Source organism: Brachyhypopomus gauderio, chromosome 7, assembly GCF_052324685.1.
Source record: "Brachyhypopomus gauderio isolate BG-103 chromosome 7, BGAUD_0.2, whole genome shotgun sequence".
Taxonomy (NCBI): Eukaryota; Metazoa; Chordata; class Actinopteri; order Gymnotiformes; family Hypopomidae; genus Brachyhypopomus; species Brachyhypopomus gauderio.
Window position 1 is genome coordinate 16,306,030 of NC_135217.1, and position 21,828 is coordinate 16,327,857.

Sequence of the window (21,828 nt, forward strand, 5' to 3'; positions counted from 1 at the left end):
CATTGGAGCGCTGTTCCTCTATACCATTGTGCAGCGCCCCCTAGAGGACGACTGCTGCTCTTTTGTTAGATGTTTGTTCCTTTCAGTCCTGTTTCATTTATTTTACATTGCTACTTTCTGCTTACTGATTAGGGCTATAGACTCAATGTCCTATACCAGTGACAATTTCTGTTGTAAAACATGCCATAAAAAATGTAACTGTATTGAATAATCAGAGTCCAGTTTTAACCCAATGCTGTCTGTCTGAACAGCATCTCAAACAATTCAGTGTTGTTCTAATTGTGAAAAGTGGCTTCAGTCCTAACAGGCTGTCTCTGTCTTCACATGAGATATGAGCTCTCAGAACGTCCAAGTACAGGCGCACGGCTCCCTTGTTTGTGTTCTCAGTTGTGAGGCTTTAAACTCTATATGAGTAGCGTTTTCTTCCTGAGAGCTGTCAGGAATGCAGAGTCACCCTTCCGCCAGCTGAGCTCACATCCTGCTCACTGGCTTCTTCCCTCACATTGTTGATGGGACTTCAAAGGCACATCACCAGACTTTCCAAGCGTTTTGAGTCATCCATGAAAGGGAGTGGGAGGACTCTCTGGAATATTCCTGCCCTCTGGAGGCCAGACAACCTCCCCTCTCCCCCATAAACAATGGCAGAAGGCTGAAATCAGTGGTTTTTCAAGTCACGCAATGAGGGGCAACACATTACCACAGTCAACTGAAAATCTATTCAAAGCATTTAAAAGACTGAATGTCGCCAGGCCTGTGAGCTGAAAAATTCCTCTTGGTTTGTCCACTGTTTTGTTTTCCTCTGAGGAAGGTCAGTTTCCCACCCTCCTAATAAATCGCTTTATGATTTTTAAAGAAGTTGGGGAAAACTACATTTTAACAAAAACAAACATTATTGTGACAAAGGTATGAACATGATCAGGCAAAACTGAGTGATGAGAGTTAAACCAGTCTTGTTTGCTCCTGTTCTGAACCAAACTGGTGACCCACTGCCTCATGTTCACAGCATTAGCATTAGCATTAGCACACATCGACTCACTGCATGAAGGCCAGATTTCCATTTATAAACTTTATCTAGATCTAATACCTCTAAAGCAGATATGATGATAACTGATAATGGGGATTATGGGGGCTGTGGGTGATGTCACAGGTGTCAGAGTCACATAAGTATCTTGAAGACTCTTCACCGTTGTAAAGAGTTGTGCATTTCTGTATCAGTTGTGAAAAAATCAGTATATTTCTATACAGCATTATAGTTGTCAGCATGTCCACATCATCACACATGTTGTCTCTGTAATCACTTTTCAAACAGAGTTCAGAATAATGTTCCATTTTAGAGAAATTCATCACCATACCATCCAATGAAGGGTCAACATACTGAGCAGACATACTGAGCTGAGCAGGTCATGATATAAAAAAATGAAGCTGTTTATAGGCACATGCCTGTAAAACATTCATATTCAAACACAAATAATCTAATAAACACTAATTTCTGTGCTTCAGACCCTGAATGAAGTGGTATGGATGATGATGTGAATTGTGGAGTAAAGCCATGTCACATCATTGCATTCTAAGATAAGCGGCATAAAACAGCTTCCATATACATTTACATTTACATTCACGGCATACATGATACATGTATGATACATATGGCATTTAAATTAAGTCATGTGTAAACAAGTTCAGGAATATGTTTCAGGAATGTGGCACCATTAGAAATACACCCACCTCCAGTAGAAGTTCACTCTCAGAAACGCAAGGCACATGTGATGTGTTCTCCTTCCTAACCTCCTGAACAGGAGGACTAACTTGTTTCCTGGATGGCTTCTCTTCATTGGCTGTATAGGAAAGAACAAAAACTTTTATACCATTGAGTTTCCCAAGATTCCTCATGAACATTGTGGCACCGTGGCAATATCTAATATGTGAAATTTGTGTGGTATTATTACTTTTCCAGTCATAAGGATTTAAAGATCTCAGTATTCACACATAATATCCACATAGTTTCCCCTTATTTTGGAAAAATCTTCCTTTTCTGGCTTTAGAAATCCAGACCTTCTCATGGTCTGATGCTCTACACACATTTTGGCTATTTAGTTCTGAGATGATAATCCTTTTCTAATCTAGGTGTTCAGATTCCAAAATGTTTTCTCAAAAATAAAAAACCTTTCAGCATTTTACATTTATATTTTATGTATGATTAAACTACTCAAACTACTGAAACAATGCAGAAATGTTTGAATATAAAAAATAAACGTGGTGATTCAGACAGGTATTCTTGCATGTTGGTTAACTGCTAGATGCAAATCAATCACCATTTACACATTCATGGAAAAATATAAATGTATGGAAATACATTTACATTGATCTGAAAAAGATGTTAGTAGTGTGATATCCCCCAAGACTTTACAAATATACAAGAGGAAGAGACAGGATGTCCATGTAACAGAATGACGTATAAAAGAATTTATAAGGTGAGGTGTGAACACAATCCAAAACTCGTCCTAATTTTAAACATTCAAATGTATCTTTTCATCTGAGTTGTATTATGCAGGAATTTGCTTTGGCTTCCATCTTCTTTTCTGATGATGTCAAATACTGTAAATATGAATGTTATGAGTTTGGATGGAGAATGAAACCAGGCCTGCACAACACAGAGGCCTGTGGAATGTTTCTAGAGGCATTCTACTAATTCCAGTGATAAAATTTTGTTAGAAAGTAAATAAAAATACTTGTGAGAAGTAAGGCATACAAGAAATACATAAAAGCTATATGTTTATCGATTCAGTAAGCATTAGAATATAGGCAATTACCTGAAAGGTAACTAGATTCAAGCTGTGTAGTCAGTCTAATCAGTGGTTTACACACCTAATATAATTCCTAATGTGCTCAAATGTAATATGTAATAACCATGTTAGATTTTATTATATAAATATTATGATATTTTACTGTATACATTATATATGTAACAGGATGATGCAAGAATAATGCTGTCTGACTAGACTAATTTAAATTTGCCTGTGTGCTATTTTAGGTTATTTTTGGAATTTTGGTAGGATATAGCAATCTCACCTTATTCCTGACAAACAAAACTATTATGTTATGTGATCTGATGCAAAAAATGACAATTACAAGTTCAGCAAAACAAACAGAAAAGGAATGGAATGCCTACTTCAAACCACACACACACACACACACACACACACACACACACGGATTAGTCACGCAACATCTGTAAGCCCCAAAAAATGTGCATTACCCAATTCGTCATCATGTCAAACACATGTAGAGTCACACTCCAGTAACAATGTACCCACTACTAACCCCCTACCACCCCCACAAACTAACACACACACACACACACACACACACACACACACACACACACACACACACTCTCTCTCTCTCTCTCTCTCTCTCTCTCCCACAAGTTGCTTGCTCCCCTCCCCTCTGTCATCATTCCTACAGTAATTGTGCTTCCGTGACTCCTGATCATTTTCTCTCCTGATACAATTCCACAACCTATTTTTTCCCCTTCATCACTTTACTCATCATATGCCACCAATAATACTAAACCAACCAGGACTGTTCAGCAATTTATTTCCTGCCAGGGCATTAAAGTCTTTTGTGTCTCTTTCGTCCTTCTGTCCCACTTATGTCCAATGACATTTTAATAACATTTGTGGTTGTTAGAAAGTGAGGAAAGTGGAGAAGGAAATGAATCCGAATTCTGCAGCTTTTTCCTCATGAAGCTGTGAGACAGAGGTCAAGAAAGGTGAAGCACACAGAAGCATGAATGATTGAGGCCCTGCACCCTCATGCCAACACAGACTTTATTCACAGCATTCACAGGAAAACAGAGAAGCTAATGGCTGAGTGTTCAGATAGCGGATTTAAGGAGTGGCATGTTTAGTGTAGGATGACATCAGGAAGGGTCTGTGTGACACTCCAGAGACTGTGGCCTGTGTCTGCAACCTGAGGTCATGACTTACAACAAGAGACACAACATCCCGCGAAACCAGACACAGGTGGTTTAGAAGGTGCTTCTAAGAACTCCCTGTTCCACACAACAGCCGGTATGAAATAAGCTGCTACTCTGTCCATGTGTCAGGCTGGCAGAAAACCATAAGTTTGGTGTCAATGCTCTATTGTAAAGTTTTATTAACTCCCCAAGCCATATTTAGTAACAGTTAAATAAACAACCCTTTATTAAACAACCCTTTCTTGATTTCTATACATTCATAGTATATTTCCACAAATTTGACATAAAAAATACTGTAATGATTACAATAAACTGAAAAACTGAAAATATAAAATAAAAACATGGGATCTTTATAGTATTGACCATTAATGCTACATGTACCATTATTATGCCATAAAATATATGACGTCCTTCATAATGAAAGCAAACGTGATTACATTGCACAATCACTTTAAAGAAATCAAATGTATGATATTCTTTATTACATTTATAAAAAAAGTGCCAACCTAACAAATATCATTGATAGCCATTTTTAAAAAATAAAAATAGCTTTATATTTATTTTAGAATAGAATAGTGAATATTGTTTCTTTTGGTGAATATACATTTAAACTGATAAAACAGTATTGAATAATGTTTTAAATAAATTGAAAAGAAATAGAGTATTAAGAATAAATTAAGAATAATTGTGACTTGTCAGTATACTTACATTGCTGCATACTTACATGTTCTGCATCACAAATACCAACTTTCTTCACTCTCAGCTTTGTCTGACTAGAAAGAGGATGTTGTGCATACCAGACTTTCTAGCTGGGATTAATTGAGCCTGTTTCATATTGACCATAAACTGAGTGACATCTGTTGAACTAACCGTTAAGGCGAGTTCCAAATCTCAGCACTGTGACGTCTGACTGTGTAATGTGGCAGTGATCAAAAGGTGGAGATCAGTCTCTTCATTTGTAGAAATGCCTGAAAAACTCTCCTACAGGTATCTACGTTTCCCTTAGGTGATCCTATTTATCTTTGCAGTATGTTTTAGATGAGAACATATTCGATTGATCTTTAAGATCACATTAATAATGATCATATTACTACCTCTTCTGGATCTCACTGTTTCAGGCTTTGTAAATCCATTGTATGTAAAAACATTCAGCCTATTTCGACTGTTCTGAAAAGCCAATGGTTGTTTTCATGTCAACAGCGTTCCTAGCACAAACATATAGAAAAACAAATGACGTGTCTTTGTTATTACCAGGTCATTAAGCCAATGATGGCTCATTGGTACCAAGTCATTAAAGTACTGGACACTGGAACATATTTTTGGAAAAAAAAAAAATTGCCAAGCTAGTTAGATGTGTGTGTTAGCAGTAGAATAGCTGACAATAAGTTTTTTTTTTTCAAAATTGCATTCCAGTACAATGCTCTGTAATACACTGTACTGTACAATATTTTGTACTATGGAAGTTATTCTCTATATTTAGACACTTACAGTACAGTCAGTTTGAAATCCATCTTCCTTTAACAGCTCCAACTAAGAGCTGTATTTTTTTGCTGTTGTTTTTTTTCAAGTTGTGAGATGACACTGTTAAAGGAGTTAAACAATCATGTATTTACCAGCAGAACATTTTTATTTCCTTTTGCTCTACGCAGCCTTACACGCACACACAATGTTGAACACATTCTATATTTGTCTCAAGGCAGTGGGGCGGCTCACTGGCTGGCAGCCAACACTCTTTTGCTTAAACTTAACTCCCTTAAAACCCCTCCTCCATGTAACCAGGGCAGGAAATACAGAGAAGAGAGAGAGGGAGGCAGGGAGGAAGAGAGAGACAGACAGAGAGAGAGAGAGAGAGAGATAATGCTGTTTTTAGATCCAGGAGCTGGCTGACCAAACTGCCGTTGTCACGCGAACAAACCTTCTGTCAATCTCCTGCCGTCACTGACAGACTGCTGGCACACTGCCAAGCCCTTGCGTGCAAGCCTGCAAAGCCACATTAGCCTATAAAGAATTTCAGAGGAACAACAGCTGTTAAATATTGATGACTACTGGCAGCAATGAATGCTCAATGCAAAAGGTCTGCGATGCAACAGAACCTAATTCTTTAACATATGTTAAATGTCTGCAATGTTTGGGCTTCTTTTTTTAAATCTTTTTCTTTTTTCTTGTTTAGCAAAACAGGAGCAGGGTGGTTCTTTTTGTTTTTTTCATTGTTCTTTTTTCATTGTTTTTTCCTGTTTTTTTATCACTTTAAAATGAACTATAAACAGCTTTATCATATTAGATGATATAAAGTATGTCTCTGCATTCTACTGTGTGCTTTATTTACAAAACATTTATGTTTTGAAGAAAAAAAAAATTGTGTTGTAAATTGAAAAAAAAAACATATTTAAACAGAAACAGAAACATCTACCCTACGTTTGATATATCTGGTACATAGAGATATTGGAGAACCAGAGGGTATATATATATATATTTTTAAAACCGTTTAAAATCTGCAGTTTTTTACTGCTAAAATATAAAGAGGTTTCTGGCAGAATATATCCACTACCATTTTATTTATTTATTTTTGGTTTCTTTTCAACACAATGCCAAAGCTCACGATAAAAGCTAAAGTTGGTGGATGGCAGTTGACTGGAATAATTTTACCCTTATATCTTCTTCTCTCTGAGTTCTCCCATGTTTGTCTCATACTCTATTTATTCTCGTGACCACGAGCACGGCTGCTATTATAGTATGAAATTTAAACTCGAGACCTCACATGCAACAATGCCTTAGGCAAAACATCTTTAGCACACTTGTGTGTGCATATGCGTGTGTGTATGTGTGCATGCGTGTGTGTGTGTGTGTGTGCATGCGTGAGTGTGTGTGTGCATGCACGTGTATGTGTGTGCGTGTGTATGTGTGTGTGTGTGCATGCATGTGTGTGTGTGCGTGTGTATGTGTGTGTGTGTGTGTATGCATGCGTGTGTGTGTGTGTGTGTATGTGCATGCATCCTTGCATATGTTCGTGTGTGCATGCAATTGCTCTTTTAAGTTTCTTTAGTAGTGAAATTATTGCACATATATATATAAATTTAATTTTGAAACACAGAACTGTTTTTTGTGATGCAACAAATCAGGTCATCATAAAAGGAGTGCCTCATGAATCTATATTGGATCTATTCAGTTTTTGAACTATTCAGTTCATTCTTTCATGACAGAAAACTGTGCTTAAAATTTTGTGGAAAAATCTTGTAATTAAAAGTGACCACTTTAAGATAATTTGTTTAAAAAGATCATCAGTCTTTACTGCCTACTATGGCTGCTAATTACGGCTCAGGATGCTACCAAATTAATGCTTAATGAAAGGCCATTTGACTACAATTATGTGCTTGAAATTTGTAACTCCAACTGGCTTTTTTAACAAGGTTTTCTGGCTCTGTTTGGGGGTATACTAACATCTACGAATGATACAGACAAAGGTAATGTTATGATTAAACTGCAGGGTTGCCAGGTGCAACAATCCTTAAAATGCAAAAAGGAGAGAAACGAACCATTCTGGACATTGGCCAACAGACTCACAATACCCAGCTAAAACGCCCGCTTGGCAACTGCAGTGTTTAGCCACACTGAAAAGACTGTCACCCAACACTAAAGGATGAGATGTCAATTTCCCATTAATGACCATCATGAATCAACTATGTAGATATGGATCAGTGCTCTCACTTGATCCTTCTTGAACTAGTGGACATTTAAAACCAAGCATGCACACTTTAATTACTGTTACAGGAACCTCCATGTTTAACTTTTGTTCTCAGTTGTGCTGAATGTCAGCCAAGCTCCAGTAATACCCCTGAATTCTGACCTTATTTGCAGTCATTTGCACATGTACAACATGACAAAAAATTCATCCTGCAGGTGGAACCATCCTGCAGGATTGCATGTTTCAGTCATTCCATGATCCATAAAACATGCCAATATTTTTGCATGCATTCTTAAGCTTGGACTCAGGGTTGCCAACTCTCACGCATTGAGCGTGAGACGCATTTGACCGTTTTCACACGCTCTCACGCCACACTTCCGATATCTCACGCCGAAAAAAAATATCTTGTTTATTTACCTCTGATCCATATCTATGATTCAATGAGTTACTAGTTCGCTCTGGCGCCAACCACCCGCGATCGATAGATCGCGATATAACACTTAATTTGTGTCCATTTTACGCTCCCCCCCCCATCAACAACTTACGCTCGCCAAACCCCCCGTCAACAACTTACGCGCGCCACCTCTCCTCAGGGTTCAAATCACACGCAAAGCGATCTTCAAAAGTTGGCAACCCTGTGGACTTATTCCTGCAAAATAACAACATGTCTCTATATTTTCCTGAATTAATAATGAATTAAAATATTTTTTGTGATCCCCGGACACCTCCACTTGCTCCTCTACAGTTCTACTCTAATCTCTAGATAGCTGAGCTCCTCACCCTGATCTTAGGCTCAGCAACACAGTTGCCATAATGAAATAACCTACTCCATCCGACAGTATGTAGTATGTAGGGTGTAGTAGGTAATGAACTGATCCATGTATTATGTATGGTGTAGGATGTAGTAGCATAAAGAAGCACTAGGGTTTGAATTTGATTTGTCTCCATGATGACAGGATCCCTCTGAGTTAAAAAAGAACATTATTGTTAGCATTTAGCCAATGGCTCTTAGCCCTCTTCTCCGTCCGGCTTTGGGGCTGGTGCAGCACTGCATCTGTATCCTGGTGTAGTTTATGATCTGACCTTGAGCTGCCAACAGAATGACCCACCTTCATTTGCAGAGAAAAAGCCTGGAAATATGGCAAAGGCTCATGTTACCAATAGTATTAGCATTAGCCACCCCTCCTCACCCAAGAATGGACCTTTCCACTCTCGTCTGCCTTTGGGTTCATCTATAACCACTTTAAACCGCTGATCAACAGTTTGTTGATTAGTACCAACTTGGCCTGGGTAAAACATTCAAAGGCAATTAGATGTAAGAGCTTCATTGTGAGTCTCAAAGCATGTGTCTTATTGTGAGGGTTTTTATCTACTTATACACGACAGGTCATGGAACAGAATGTTTAATCTTTATTCAGCTGTGTAGATCTGTATGTAAAGAAAGGTTGCATCAAGTGTACTATTTTTTTAAATAGATTTTAACATGTATAAAGTTACAATGATCCATGGACGTAATTTTGATTTCAAAAGTGGGGGGGGGGGCATGGATTCGTCGCTATTTAAATATTTGGTCTTAACTGTAAAAACTGGGGGGGACCAAAACCAGCTTTTGAAAAAGTGGGGGGGGGGGGGGGGGGGGGGGACATGTGATGCCCCCAAATTACATCCGTGCAATGATCAATACTAAATAAGATTTTTCATACCTGAATTTATTCTCCTTAACAACTTAACCTTAAGGCAAAGAAACATGAGAAGATTTCACAATTGGACAGCAGCACTATCATTGCAGTGTATGGGCCTGGAATACAGATGGTAATGTAGTCAGACTAAAAGATCCTCAGCTGTCAGTACTTGTCGCTTGTGCATTAAAAAACATTAGAACTGAAAAGAAAGGGCTGATTTTTAACAAGCTCTTGTAACCACAGTGGTAGACATCTAGACGTCCACAGACAGCAGGTTAAACTAGTTTTTCTTGTTCTCCGGCACACTCAGCATCCTCCTTCATCATCGTGACCATTTTCAATTTTGTACTGCAGTATGTGGAAAAAGAGCTTTTATGTGATGACATTTACAAGAGTTTCACTGAAACAGTGTCACAGTCTGCAATGAGGTGATGAAACAGTCACCTTAACCCTAGCCCTAAGCCTAACCCTAACCCCTAACCTCTAACCCCTAACCCTAGCCAAACACACCGCTTTGTATACCTCTGCATTTTAAACTGTGATGTGGAGCTGGATTGGCATTATGAGTACCACATAGTTAGACACGCTGCTCATGTTATTTCCACAATGCATGATCACTGTATTTTATTGCTTGATTTTTGTACATTGGGCTATAAATAATGACATTATTATTTAATCTAAGTTTCAAATTTGAAATTAATTGAAAACAAATCTCTGGCAAAAACATGAAATGAATGATTTAATATAAGTCTTATAGTGCTGAGAGTATAAAGCCATGTTTCTCAGGATTGCCACATCTAAAACATTTCAAGTGGTGTTATCGGTGATGGTGGTGCTTCGCTCTGATATATTTCTACATCATAGCCTTTGTTCTGAAAGCATTTCCAAACTGGCGGAAAGGTGGGGAAAGTCACGGGAACTTACAAACCATGTGTGCAAACAATATGTAACCTTTTATGATGATTGGTAAATGTAACTGGTAAAACTTCATTAGGAAGTTTGAGAATGCTTTCAGTTCATAGAGTAGGTCATGAAAAGATTGGTCCCTGTCCCTCTTTATGGTAGAAATTTCAGTCGCAGGAATGGACAAATGGGTGCAATGAAAATGAAATTGCAAAAATTAAAAAGTAGACCTTTGGTTGAGGTGAGGCCATGCTTTTCTGGGGCTTCTGTTTTATTGTTTTCTCACTAAGATAAACAAGACTCATGAGTGAGAGGGTAGCTGAACTCACAGCCCCAGGTACTCACTGAATGGCAGGTCTGCACCTGCAAACGTCTGGATACTCAGGGACTTAGGATGGTTAAGGTCCACAATTACTTCTAATGACATGTATAGTGTTTGAATGGAAATACAAGAGCAGTATCCTCAGGAGTTTTCTGCTGGCAGTTTCTGTTTTCATGAGAAGTTTTTGGAAGGATAAAGAAAAAAACAACAGCAAGTAAAAATGCCTACAACAGCTATTTATCTATTATGCTACAGTAAATCGAGGTTTGAAATATTATCTGTTGTAATTGTTCCCTGATAATGGTGTCCATACCTGGCAGGTAATCATACAAGGCTCAGTGTTACTGGCTGGTCCTCCACTCTTGCTGTCTCAGTGTGTGTGAATGTGTGAGACCAGCAGTAGAAACACCTGAGCACCATTACTGCACAGAGCAACACCAGTATAAACAGCATCCTGATCTTAATTGCCGTGTTAATAAATGTATCTGAAAGTGGAATTAAATTCAGGGCAGGAAAGAATGCTAGGGTAAGATGCATAGATGTTCTAAAACATTACTGAGTTTAATTGATTGAGTTTAATTTATTGTCTGTACTGATTACTTGCGAAATAAGTGAATTGATGAAGACACTCAGTGTAGCGCTCAGAGGAGTGGCAGTGTCTTCGTGGTGCTTGGCAGTGACTGTGTTTACAGAGAAAAACTCTTCAATCATGGAAAGGCTTAGAGAAATGGTCAAAAATGTTGGAGTTATGCAATGGTCAAATGTGGCTTATATGAATAAAGAGTGTGGCACGCAAAGCATGGTGGAGGACTTAGACTAGAGCACTTAGACTAGAGCTTCTCCTGAAAGACCTGACTGCTTCTGGGCTTTGCTGCCTTAAGATTTCACACACAAAAAACTCCACTTTGAACAAACCCAATACTTCAATACAGACTAAAAAGACAGAAATGTAAAGGAACTACACATTACATATAACTAGTGTATCTCCTAATGAGCATGTTTTATATATGATATACATAAATATGCATATAGCTTATGTCTGTGTATGCACTTGAGAGTGTGTCTGAGTATGAGTGTATGTATGTGTGTGTGTGTTGTGTGTGTGTATGTATGTGTGTGTGTATGTATGTATGTGTATATGTGTGTATGTGTATGTGTGTGTATGTGTGTATGTGTGTATGTGTATATGTATATATGTGTGTGTATGTGTGTGTGTATTTGTGTATGTGTATATGTGTGTATGTATGTGCATGTGTTTGATACTCTGCATCATCCACCTCCCTGGCTATTATAGCAGACTTTGGCACCAAGCCCTGCGGTGATCTTCTGTCAAAGCAAGTTTAGCTCTAAAGTCTGCAGTGCTGCAGAGGTATACGGGTCTTGGGTATAATCACACATTTACTCTGTTATGAAGACCATATGCGACTCTATGTTTACAGTAAGCTTAAATCTGCTTATGTCACATTCTTCCTGAAAGACCTCATTTGAATTTTACAAAACACTATGATCTTTTAAAAACACACAAAATATATCCCCCTTGTGCAAGAACACCACTAGCTTCCAATGGATTTATTCAGGGCTACATTTCAACCTCTAGTAGTTCCACCACTGTGAACGACAGGAAACAGGAGAAAAACACACAAATCTGCAACTCTGTTACATGTTTAAAACCCCACCGGGCCATTCAGAACGAGACTACTGGATGACAAAATCTATGATAACAAAAGAGATCAGACTTGAATTTAAATAATTGTAATGAAAGGTTGGTCCTTGTCATATACGATGAGGAATTATGTGGAATGTGATGAGTAATTGGATAGCAACAATCTCGGTAGCTACACCTCTACTGGGAAGTTGTTATCTCTACTGCCCTGCTGTATATCACACTGCATCTGCAAACACACTCTTTGATACCCTCTCACACTCTTTGATACCCTCTCACACTCTTTGATATCCTCTCACACTCTTTTTGAATGCTTCTTCCCTTCACTGCACTACTACTCCATTCTGCCTGTATCAGTGAAGATATGCCGTGAGGAGATTGGATTATCAGACAGTTAACAGAATCACTATAAATACATTTTAAAATAATCTTTTCATTCACTTTTGTGTGTGAAAATATTTTGAAGAAAATATTATGATCAGGATTTTATTATATAACTGTATTATATTATATAACTTTATTTACTTATGTCAGAAGATTGGAAACCATGTCTTTTTATGTGGTTTTCCTAGTCTTCTCAGTCTCAGTATCTCTGCATGTGTGAAAGTCTGTGTACACAGAGGAAGTCCCCTGTCATTTTTGCAGGGCTGGTCTCCTGCGCGCTGTTCGACAGATCGTTTTCATAACCACTTCTCTGAGGTCAGCTCCTTGTCTGCTGCAGTCACGCAATCCCCCTCCTTCCTCCCCCGCTAATACTACACACACACACACACACACACACACACACCCACACACACACACACACACACACACACACACACACACACACACACACACACACACACTCTTAAAGAGACAGTGCACTTTTACTCCCAAACATCCTGCTTTTTGTGGTGCCTCCTTCTCTTTTCCTTTACACAGCAGCGTAGGACAGCAGTAACACTACATGACTTACTAGGGCCTAAATATACGTGCTGACGTTTTGGGCAGCATTACCAACAGGACAGGTGTAACCTTGCAGTTGTTAGTTCTGTGGGGTACAGAGGTACTCCTTGTTGTGGTAAATGATTGTGTGTAATTTTTTAGTATTATTTATGCAACTTTATTTAATATTAGAAATTTAATGAGAAATATATTCCTGCTTATATGTTTTATTTAATTTAGATACGCCAGCCTTTCACAGTTGAGTTTCATTGTATGGTAATTAGACGTGTTTATAAAATTAGGCAAGTTTTTTTCTATCAGTTTCAATCATCATAATCATGATGAGGTGGATTCACATGGATCCACATTAGAAGGGGGAAAATGAGTGACTTCAAAAGAGGCATGATCATCTGTGTCAGACGACCCGGTGCCAGTGTTTCAAAACCTGCCAATCTTGTTGGGTTTTATCAATAGTATGCAATAGAATTGCAATTGTACCAAGAATGGGGTGATAAAGAAACATCCTCTAAAAGGGGCTCCTGTGGATGTAAACAACTCACTAATGAGTCAGAAGAGGATGACAAGAATCGTCAGACTAACAGCCAGTGCACAGTCAAGCAAACCACAGCCAAACACAACCCTGGTGCTCTACTTAACATGTCCGAACACAAAACCCATCGAGCCTTAGCACGGATGGCATATAACAGCAGATGACCAGCTTGAGTGCCATTGCTGTCTGAGGGAAACAGGCACGCAAGACTCCTATTGACAAATGAGCACAAAAATTGTATCTCTACACAGTGGAAACACGTTGCTTGGTCAAATGAATGAAAGCAGCGTGAGTGCATGAGCTTCCTGTCAGGTGTCAACAGTTCAGGTTGTGGGAGGGGCAGTAACAGTGTAGTCACACCCTGGGCTCCATGATCTCTGTGGATGCACATTTGGACAGCAGGGCTTACCTAAGCTTTGTAAGCAAGCAAGTTAATTCCTTCATAGTAACTGTTTACTCTATGATAGAAGGACACTCTCTGCAGGACAATTCACCACGGTACAAGGGTTGTCTAGTCATGGAACGTTTTGCAGAAGCATGTCAGTGCATTTCCGTTTGCTGCCTCAACAGTCCACAGATCTTAATCCTATGAAATATTGGGTTGTTCAGAGCATGTTGGTACCTCCATCTAATTTGCGGTAACTGCAAGAAACCATCCTGTCCACATGGCCCAAGACTCCTACAGAACAATTTCAACACTTAGTGGAATCATTATGAGCTGCTGCAGGTCTGGAAGGGGGGTCTTTAATAAAGTATTGAGTATAAGTCAAAGTGCAGGGCATTTTCAGACTTTTTCAGCTGCAAAAACATGCAGCAGGTTAAAACCACTATACAATTGTAATTGTAATACAATTTGGACTGAACTTAGATTTTCCCAGCTTCTGCTTCTCTCTGTCTCCTCCTCTCTCTGTCTCATCCTCTCTCTCTCTCGTCCTCTCTCTCTCATCCTCTATCTCTCTCTTTCTCTCTCTTTCATCCTCTCTCTCCCTCTATTTCCTGTTTTTCTTTAATTGAATCCTAGCACACACTCTCTCTCTCTTTAAAAAAAAAAGTTGCTCAGAAATATTGGGACTGAACTACAAAGTGTCTGGAACTACTTTTCCATTGAGCACAAATACATCAGCCAGCTCACTACTGTGGTGTTGGTATTCATGCATTCTTTGCTCAAAAACATTTTTGTCTGTTAAATCACCACTGACTACTATACACTGTTTACCAGAAGCCTTTCTGTAGAGGTAAATCCAGCGCATATGTAGCTTTAACTGTAGAAGACTGTGGGCTCAGGTGCCACACAAAGCTATAACACATCAGTTATTTTTCCTTAAGTCATCTCTGGTTGCGTTCATGGCAAAAGCGGAAGAGAAGGTGGATGTGGTAATCTGAGAGGTTTGCGTGTGAGCCGATGTTAGTGTCACATGTGGCTGTGTTAAGGCAATTAATTGAATCCAAACTCTCCATCAGGGCCAAAGTCTCACAGAACTACTCTGCTGAGCCATTGGGTTACAACCATTGGGAAGATTTTACTGCTAATTCTATTAGCCCCTCTTTCCTCTCTAAAAATGCAGATAAAAATAAATTCTTTAAAATCCAGTAGGCTAATGCACATTAATGTCCAGTCTGCACAAAATCCTCGATTCTCCTTTTAAAATGGTACTTGCACCTTTGAGAATAAAGCACTAATGTACACTAATGTACTAATTAGTGTAAATTATTGAGAAAATTATTTTGTTTGATATGATACACTATTGCCTGTGACAAAAACAACAACAACAACAAAATTATTGCAGATTTGGTATAGAATATATAGGGCTTTGTGAATTTTTAGAAGTAGGCCTATTGCTGCTTGGCTTTTAGTCTAATGAATGAAGCTGTATGTTGTGTGACAAAATTTTGCACCTTACCTAACAGCTACATTACACTAACAGTTAAGCTAACGGTTAGCCTATGCTAGATTACACCAATGGTTATGCTAACGGTTACGCTAATGGTTATGCTAACGGTTACACTATTGGCTACGCTAATGGTTATACTAACGGTTATGCTAACGGTTACGCTACTGGTTATGCTAAGGGTTACACTAATGGTTATGCTAATGGTTATACTAACGGTTATGCTAATGCCTATGCTGCTCCTAAACACAACAAAAGTAGGGAAAAGTAAGTGAGTTCAGTGTGGAAACCCTGACTGTAAGTGTATATGAGTCAATGGGGAAGTCCTGATTGTAAGTGTATGTCCCCAGGGAGGGAGCTCCAAACTTATTTTCCATGGTGTGATCTAAACAATGTACAACCACACAAATCATTTCCTCAGCTGAGTAAGCGAGTATCTCTCTCTCTCTCTCTCTCTCTCTCTCTCTCTCTCTCTCTCTCTCTCTCACACACACACACACACACACACACACACACACACACACACACACACACAAAAGACACTACACGTTGTTTTGCACAGTGCCACTGAGAAGCAGTGAATGAGAAGCAGGAACGGAAGCCACTGATTCATTACTTAGAAAACCCTCTTACACACACATGCCATTTTTCTGCCTTTGACTTGTTCTCCTCTGTGTGTGATACAGCAGTTCTGTAGTGAAAACAATTAAACCACACACCTCTCTCGCACTCATGTTGTACATACAAGACCAAAGTGCTCATGAGATCTGTCCAAGCTAGGGTGACCTCGTCTCATTCACTGTGTATGGAAGTACTATTTAAAGTTGAGGGGGACAGGGACACTGATCTGCCAGTAACAGACATAACATGTATTTGTAAGTAGACAAAATAGCAGAAACATCCCATGCAAAAGAACTTTGGAGTAACCTAATTATATTTTCAAGTCAACTCAATGTTTCATTTAGGTTGGCAAGACTCCCCTGTATCCACATGTGGCCCAAAGACATGAAAGTAAGAGGGAAATAAATGCTTTATATTAAAGGGTCTGTTGTTCAAATGAGCTCTTTATTATTACAACCTGAGTAATGTAATAAGTATTCAGAGGAGACATTCACATTTAGTGCAGGGAGTTGTTTTAATTTCTGTGTAAATTTGCATGGACGCATACATCATGTTAGCATGTGTATAAAAGCTTATGCCAGTTTAGTTAGGGTCAAATATTCTTGGGATTAGTAGTAAATAGTAAAAGTAAAATTTGGAATAAGGATTCAGCAAAATGCAGTCAACGATTTTTCATGCTAGGGTTTATGTGGCCCTCTACTCTCCACACTGTACAGCAAGGTCGTAGGTCACAGTTTGTGAGCTGTTGCGTGCGAAGGCCTGGCTGGCCCGAAGATCTGCTCGCCTGCTAGAAGACAGACTGCATCATCATGAATGTGTCCTTTGAGTGGTGGCAACCACAGATACACTGCGTTTACACTCTAATGGGGTGATGGAACTTCAAACAGAGCCACCACTGTGAATTGGTGTTATTATGGTCTATCATAACGGGCCAGCTTAGTCACGTCTATGGCCTCTGCTCCCCATGGCCTTAAATTACAGTGTTACTGTGTGAGTGAATATTTGCAAGGGTTACTGGGCTCTTTGCAATGGCAAAAAAGCCCCCAAAGACTCTTTATTAATGTTGTTTAACCTCAAAACTCTGCAACTTCTATGTCTACAGCAACATGCCCATAAAAATCTCATGGTTACTCTCACCATCTGGGAAGCATCTGAATTCTGATTAGGAAGGACTGAACAGTGTGTATATGTGTAATGCATATTTAAAATGGGGCATTAGATGAAAACAAACCCTTGCACCATTAGCACAGAGAATTTCTCACTCCGCACGCGAGGCAGCGATGTTGAAGCTCAGATACCAGCCAGGCAGCGACAGCTGCAGAATATGAGTATGGCAGTCCGCAAAAGTCAACACAACACACACACTCACACACATATACACACACACACCTACACAACATACACATTCAGACTCACACACATACACACACACACACACACACACACACATACACACACACACACACACACACACACACACACACATACTCTCATATGACAAGCATATTTAAACATGATACTCAGAGCCATATACACAAAGCTCGGCATTAAATTCCTGTGTGTTTGGTGTGTGTGTTTGTGGGTGTGTGGCAGTGGGGGGAGGGGGGGTGTTTAGCTTTTTGTGAAGACGAAATGTGGGGAATTACTTAATATAATGATATTTCTGAGATATTTTGCTTTGTATATGGCAAAGTAAAAGAGCCATGGTTTAACATTAGAGATTAGGGTTAATTGTAGGGTTAGATTTGGAGTTTAGTTGTATGCATAACCTTTTTAGCTACAGTAATACACAAATTAATGGAAAAATGCCAACAAGACAAACCAAGATTCTGTGTGTGTGTGTGCGTGTGTGTGTGTGTGTGTGTGTGTGTGTGTGTGTGTGTGTGTGTGTGTGTGTGTGTGTGTGTGTGTGTGTGTGTGTGTGTGTGCGTGTGTGTGTGTGCGTGTGTGTGTGTGCACTTGTGGGTGTGTAATGAGGTAATGTTTCCTTGTTTCCAGTAACAGGGAGAGAAGACACTATTGATTGTCATTGCCACATTTTATTTAGTGAGGCTGATAAATTAATCAGCTTGCCTAAATAATCAGCTCATTCATTCATTCATTCATTCATTCATTCTTTCTTTTTTCTTTCTTTCTTTCACTTCCTCAGCTGTATATATCATTGCATGACAACTTCCACTAAATTTGATCATTTCCTCACGAGTATTAAGTAGCTGATTAAGCAGCAGTTGCCATCCATACTCTGAAGACTCAGTGTAGCTTTACAAGTCTGGGTTAGGGCTAACCCTACCCCTAAACCCTAAACCATACCCCTAAACCCTAACCTAACCCTGAAAACTCAGTGCAGCTTTATCAGTCTGGGTTAGGGCTAACCCTAAACCCACAACCCTACTCCTAAACCCTAAACCCTAACCCAGTCTGCAAAACAGAGAAGTCCGACGTTAAGATCTGCTGTGACTGTATATGAAATTGTTTTGACTGCAGTTGTGCTTCTCAGGAAGTCAGAGGTTTTGGATTTATGAGTGACATTATGAACCATCTGGGCTTATGGAAAGTGCTGAATTCATAAAAGACACACATACATTATGTTCCGTAATAACCAGGAAAGCTCAATGTTTGCTCAACATCAACACATAGAAATGATAGATGCAATGTCTCATCTCACAAAAATTGTAGGTTTTAGTTTTCATCAACAATGTAATTCCACTCTTCATTCAAAGGTAAGTGTTGAACTTTTCAGTACCAGCACTGCTCTAACTGAACTGGACATCAGTATATTTGTTTACAATATAAGTTTGCAAAAGCAGTGCACAAAATGCACTCAATTAAAAGCTATTATATATTTGTCTAAGGGCTGCACCTTAACTGAGATTAGCTTCATTTGACAACAGACACAGCTGAAATAAATACTGTGTTAGTATGGCATAACTACTTTACATTGGAAGTTCAGGAAATCATGACATCCCATAAACAGTGTGTGGTTCGCTAGTAGCAAACTTTACTTCAGAGAAATGGTAAGAAAAGATAGCATCCTCAAAGAATATGAACACGAATCCATCTAAAAGTGTTTTTTGATACTAATATTAAAACAGAAAATATTTTAACAAAGATCTTTTTTTATGGAAAAGGATCGTCAAGGTGACCAAGGCTCCTGTAGTCAGATCTACTACTCCCCCCCCCCCCCAGGACAATAATCACGAGAAGGATTATCACACTGGACCCTACACAGACTGCAGAGACCACAACAAGCTGGGCAGATACCGGTGCTGCTTGTCCTCCACCGTAGTTCCTAGTGGACTGTCTCCTACATTCTTTCCTTTTCTACAAACCCACCTCTTGTGATTATTCCTTTGTAGTGGCTTGCAGTGATGTTTAGCAAGCTACAAATACAAACTGCAAGCTTGGGTGTTCTTTCACTTTGCAAGATTAGAAACATAGATATGGAATGAAAAAGGGAAGTCATGAATAATCACTGACTGACACGAACAGAGACTATCTTGACTCATACAGTCTAATAAACATAAATACGAAGGTCCTTCTATTGCATTTTATATTTATAAGAAGCATGACTGTACTTTTGGTGTTGTTATTCTTTTTTCTCTTATTTCTTCATGTCTTTGCTCTAACCTGATCCACTCCTTCTTTGAGTGGTATTTTATGTTGACCATGGGAAGCATTCCTCTCTCACCCAGATCAGTTCTGCACCGTGATGTCATTAAACGCTGCAAAGTGTGTCAGACCTTTGCAGATACCCAGCTGGGCTCAGTGAGGACCTTCTGTTTACTGCAGAACACTTAAGACATACCTTCCTCTGTTATGCTGCAGGCCACAAGCTTCCCTGCCAAGAAGTAGTCACGCAACGGGCGAGAAGAAGTGGAGCATTCAGTACTCAGTACAACTGTCCTCTGCCACTTCACATTCAGTGCAATTACGTCCTTATGAGACTCCCCCCCCCCCCCCCCCCCAACAACCTCCCACCACCAGACACACACACACACACACACACACACACACACACACACACACACACACACACACAGAGACATACCTCTTTCCCTCATTTGTGCTTTGATTGTTTTGCTATTTTTTCTTTGCTCACTCATTGGTTTTGTTTTCCTTTATGCTGTCTCATATGGTCTCATATAGTATCATACAGTTACACTGGAAACAATGAGTGAAGTGTAACATTTTGTGAAAAGGCAAACAGCATGAGCACCTTAGGAGGACACTCTCTCTCATCATCCTATTTTATTGCCGCAAACATTCTGTTAAACATTTGTAATCTCCTGGAAATCGTTAAGAGACACACTACACCATGCACTAATTCCAATCTAAACATGGGAATATTTATGTTTTATTACAATATATTACGATGGAGTAAATAGAAACTAATTTACAAGTGTAAATCTGATCCTGTGTTTATTCATAAATGGATCTCATGAAGACCATACAATCCTGATCTCCAGATCTCCAATTAAATGATAATATCCAGTGCATGAGACCTAACCATAGTGTGTATGAACATGATAAATACTGTATTTTCACCTATGCGGTGAGAGGGACTGGATTTGCTGAAGCAGATAACAAGTAATACCAATACAACTGCGATCAGTATATTACGGGTTTTTACTCCATGTTAATCCATGTAAATTTAGCAATTTAGTAACAATTAATACAAGTTGACATAAATTTATATCTCTTAATGACAATCAAATTTGGAAATGCTAGTCTTAATATTTATTTAGAAAATCACACCATTATCTCCTGACATAAAAATGCCCAAGAGGACTAGCCCAAGTGTAAAAGTTTTCTGAAGGTAATTATTTTGATAAATATTATCCAAGAACAATATTTTATTTATTTATCTCATTCAGCTTCACATATATATGTGACTTCAAAAGGAACTGACAATTTTACCTAAGGTGCTAACCCAGGGTGATAAGCCTTTCTGGGTGATCTACTCAGAGTCCTGACCAGAACTCCTTCATGGATGTTCATGAATGCAGTCTTTGTATTGTTCACATACCAGTCTGACTCATGGTTTGATGTTGTTGTTACATTTAGCTAGTTTAGTTCCACTATATTAGAGTGGAATCAATACCATCAAATTAAAGTTTAAATAGGGACAAATCTGGAAAATAGATGGTCTCAACATTGTGGATGATTTACTGTTATGTGGAATTGGTCATTGTGATGTGAAACAAACTTGTCCAGCTGTGAACAGTTGTTTTCTTCTGAAATGATCAAAATGATTTTTTTAAATACTCAGATTTTTTATTTTGTATAAAACAAGTTGCATGAGTTCAACATGCTTAGTTTATATGTTGATTTTGCGATCAGCAAATATTCTTGTCTCACCCTTTAATATTTAGTTTTGTACTACACTCTACCAGAGGCTTGTGAGTGCCACACAGAACATTTCAGAATTCAATGTCCTGGTCCAGAGGTCCATGAAATGAGTGTACTTAACGCTGATGACACCCCTTCACCAACGCCTTTGAAAGAGTAACTGCATTGTCTAATGTAGTCTAACCTAAAATAACCAGACAGAGTCATTTTAAATACATTTTAAGTTCAAAGTCAATGTGAAGTGTAAAACCAGTGTAATGGAAC

At 38.9% G+C, this 21,828-nt stretch overlaps 1 protein-coding gene across 2 annotated transcripts in view; it reads right to left on the reverse strand.

The window, feature by feature from the left end:
- Positions 1-21,828, reverse strand: part of ahrra (aryl-hydrocarbon receptor repressor a) — a 40,953-nt gene that overhangs the window by 11,497 nt on the left and 7,628 nt on the right. For both annotated transcript variants that reach the window (XM_077012102.1, XM_077012101.1), the window contains exon 4: positions 1,726-1,835. In XM_077012102.1, the coding sequence (XP_076868217.1) occupies positions 1,726-1,835 (110 nt within the window). The remainder of the gene's footprint in view (positions 1-1,725; positions 1,836-21,828) is intronic.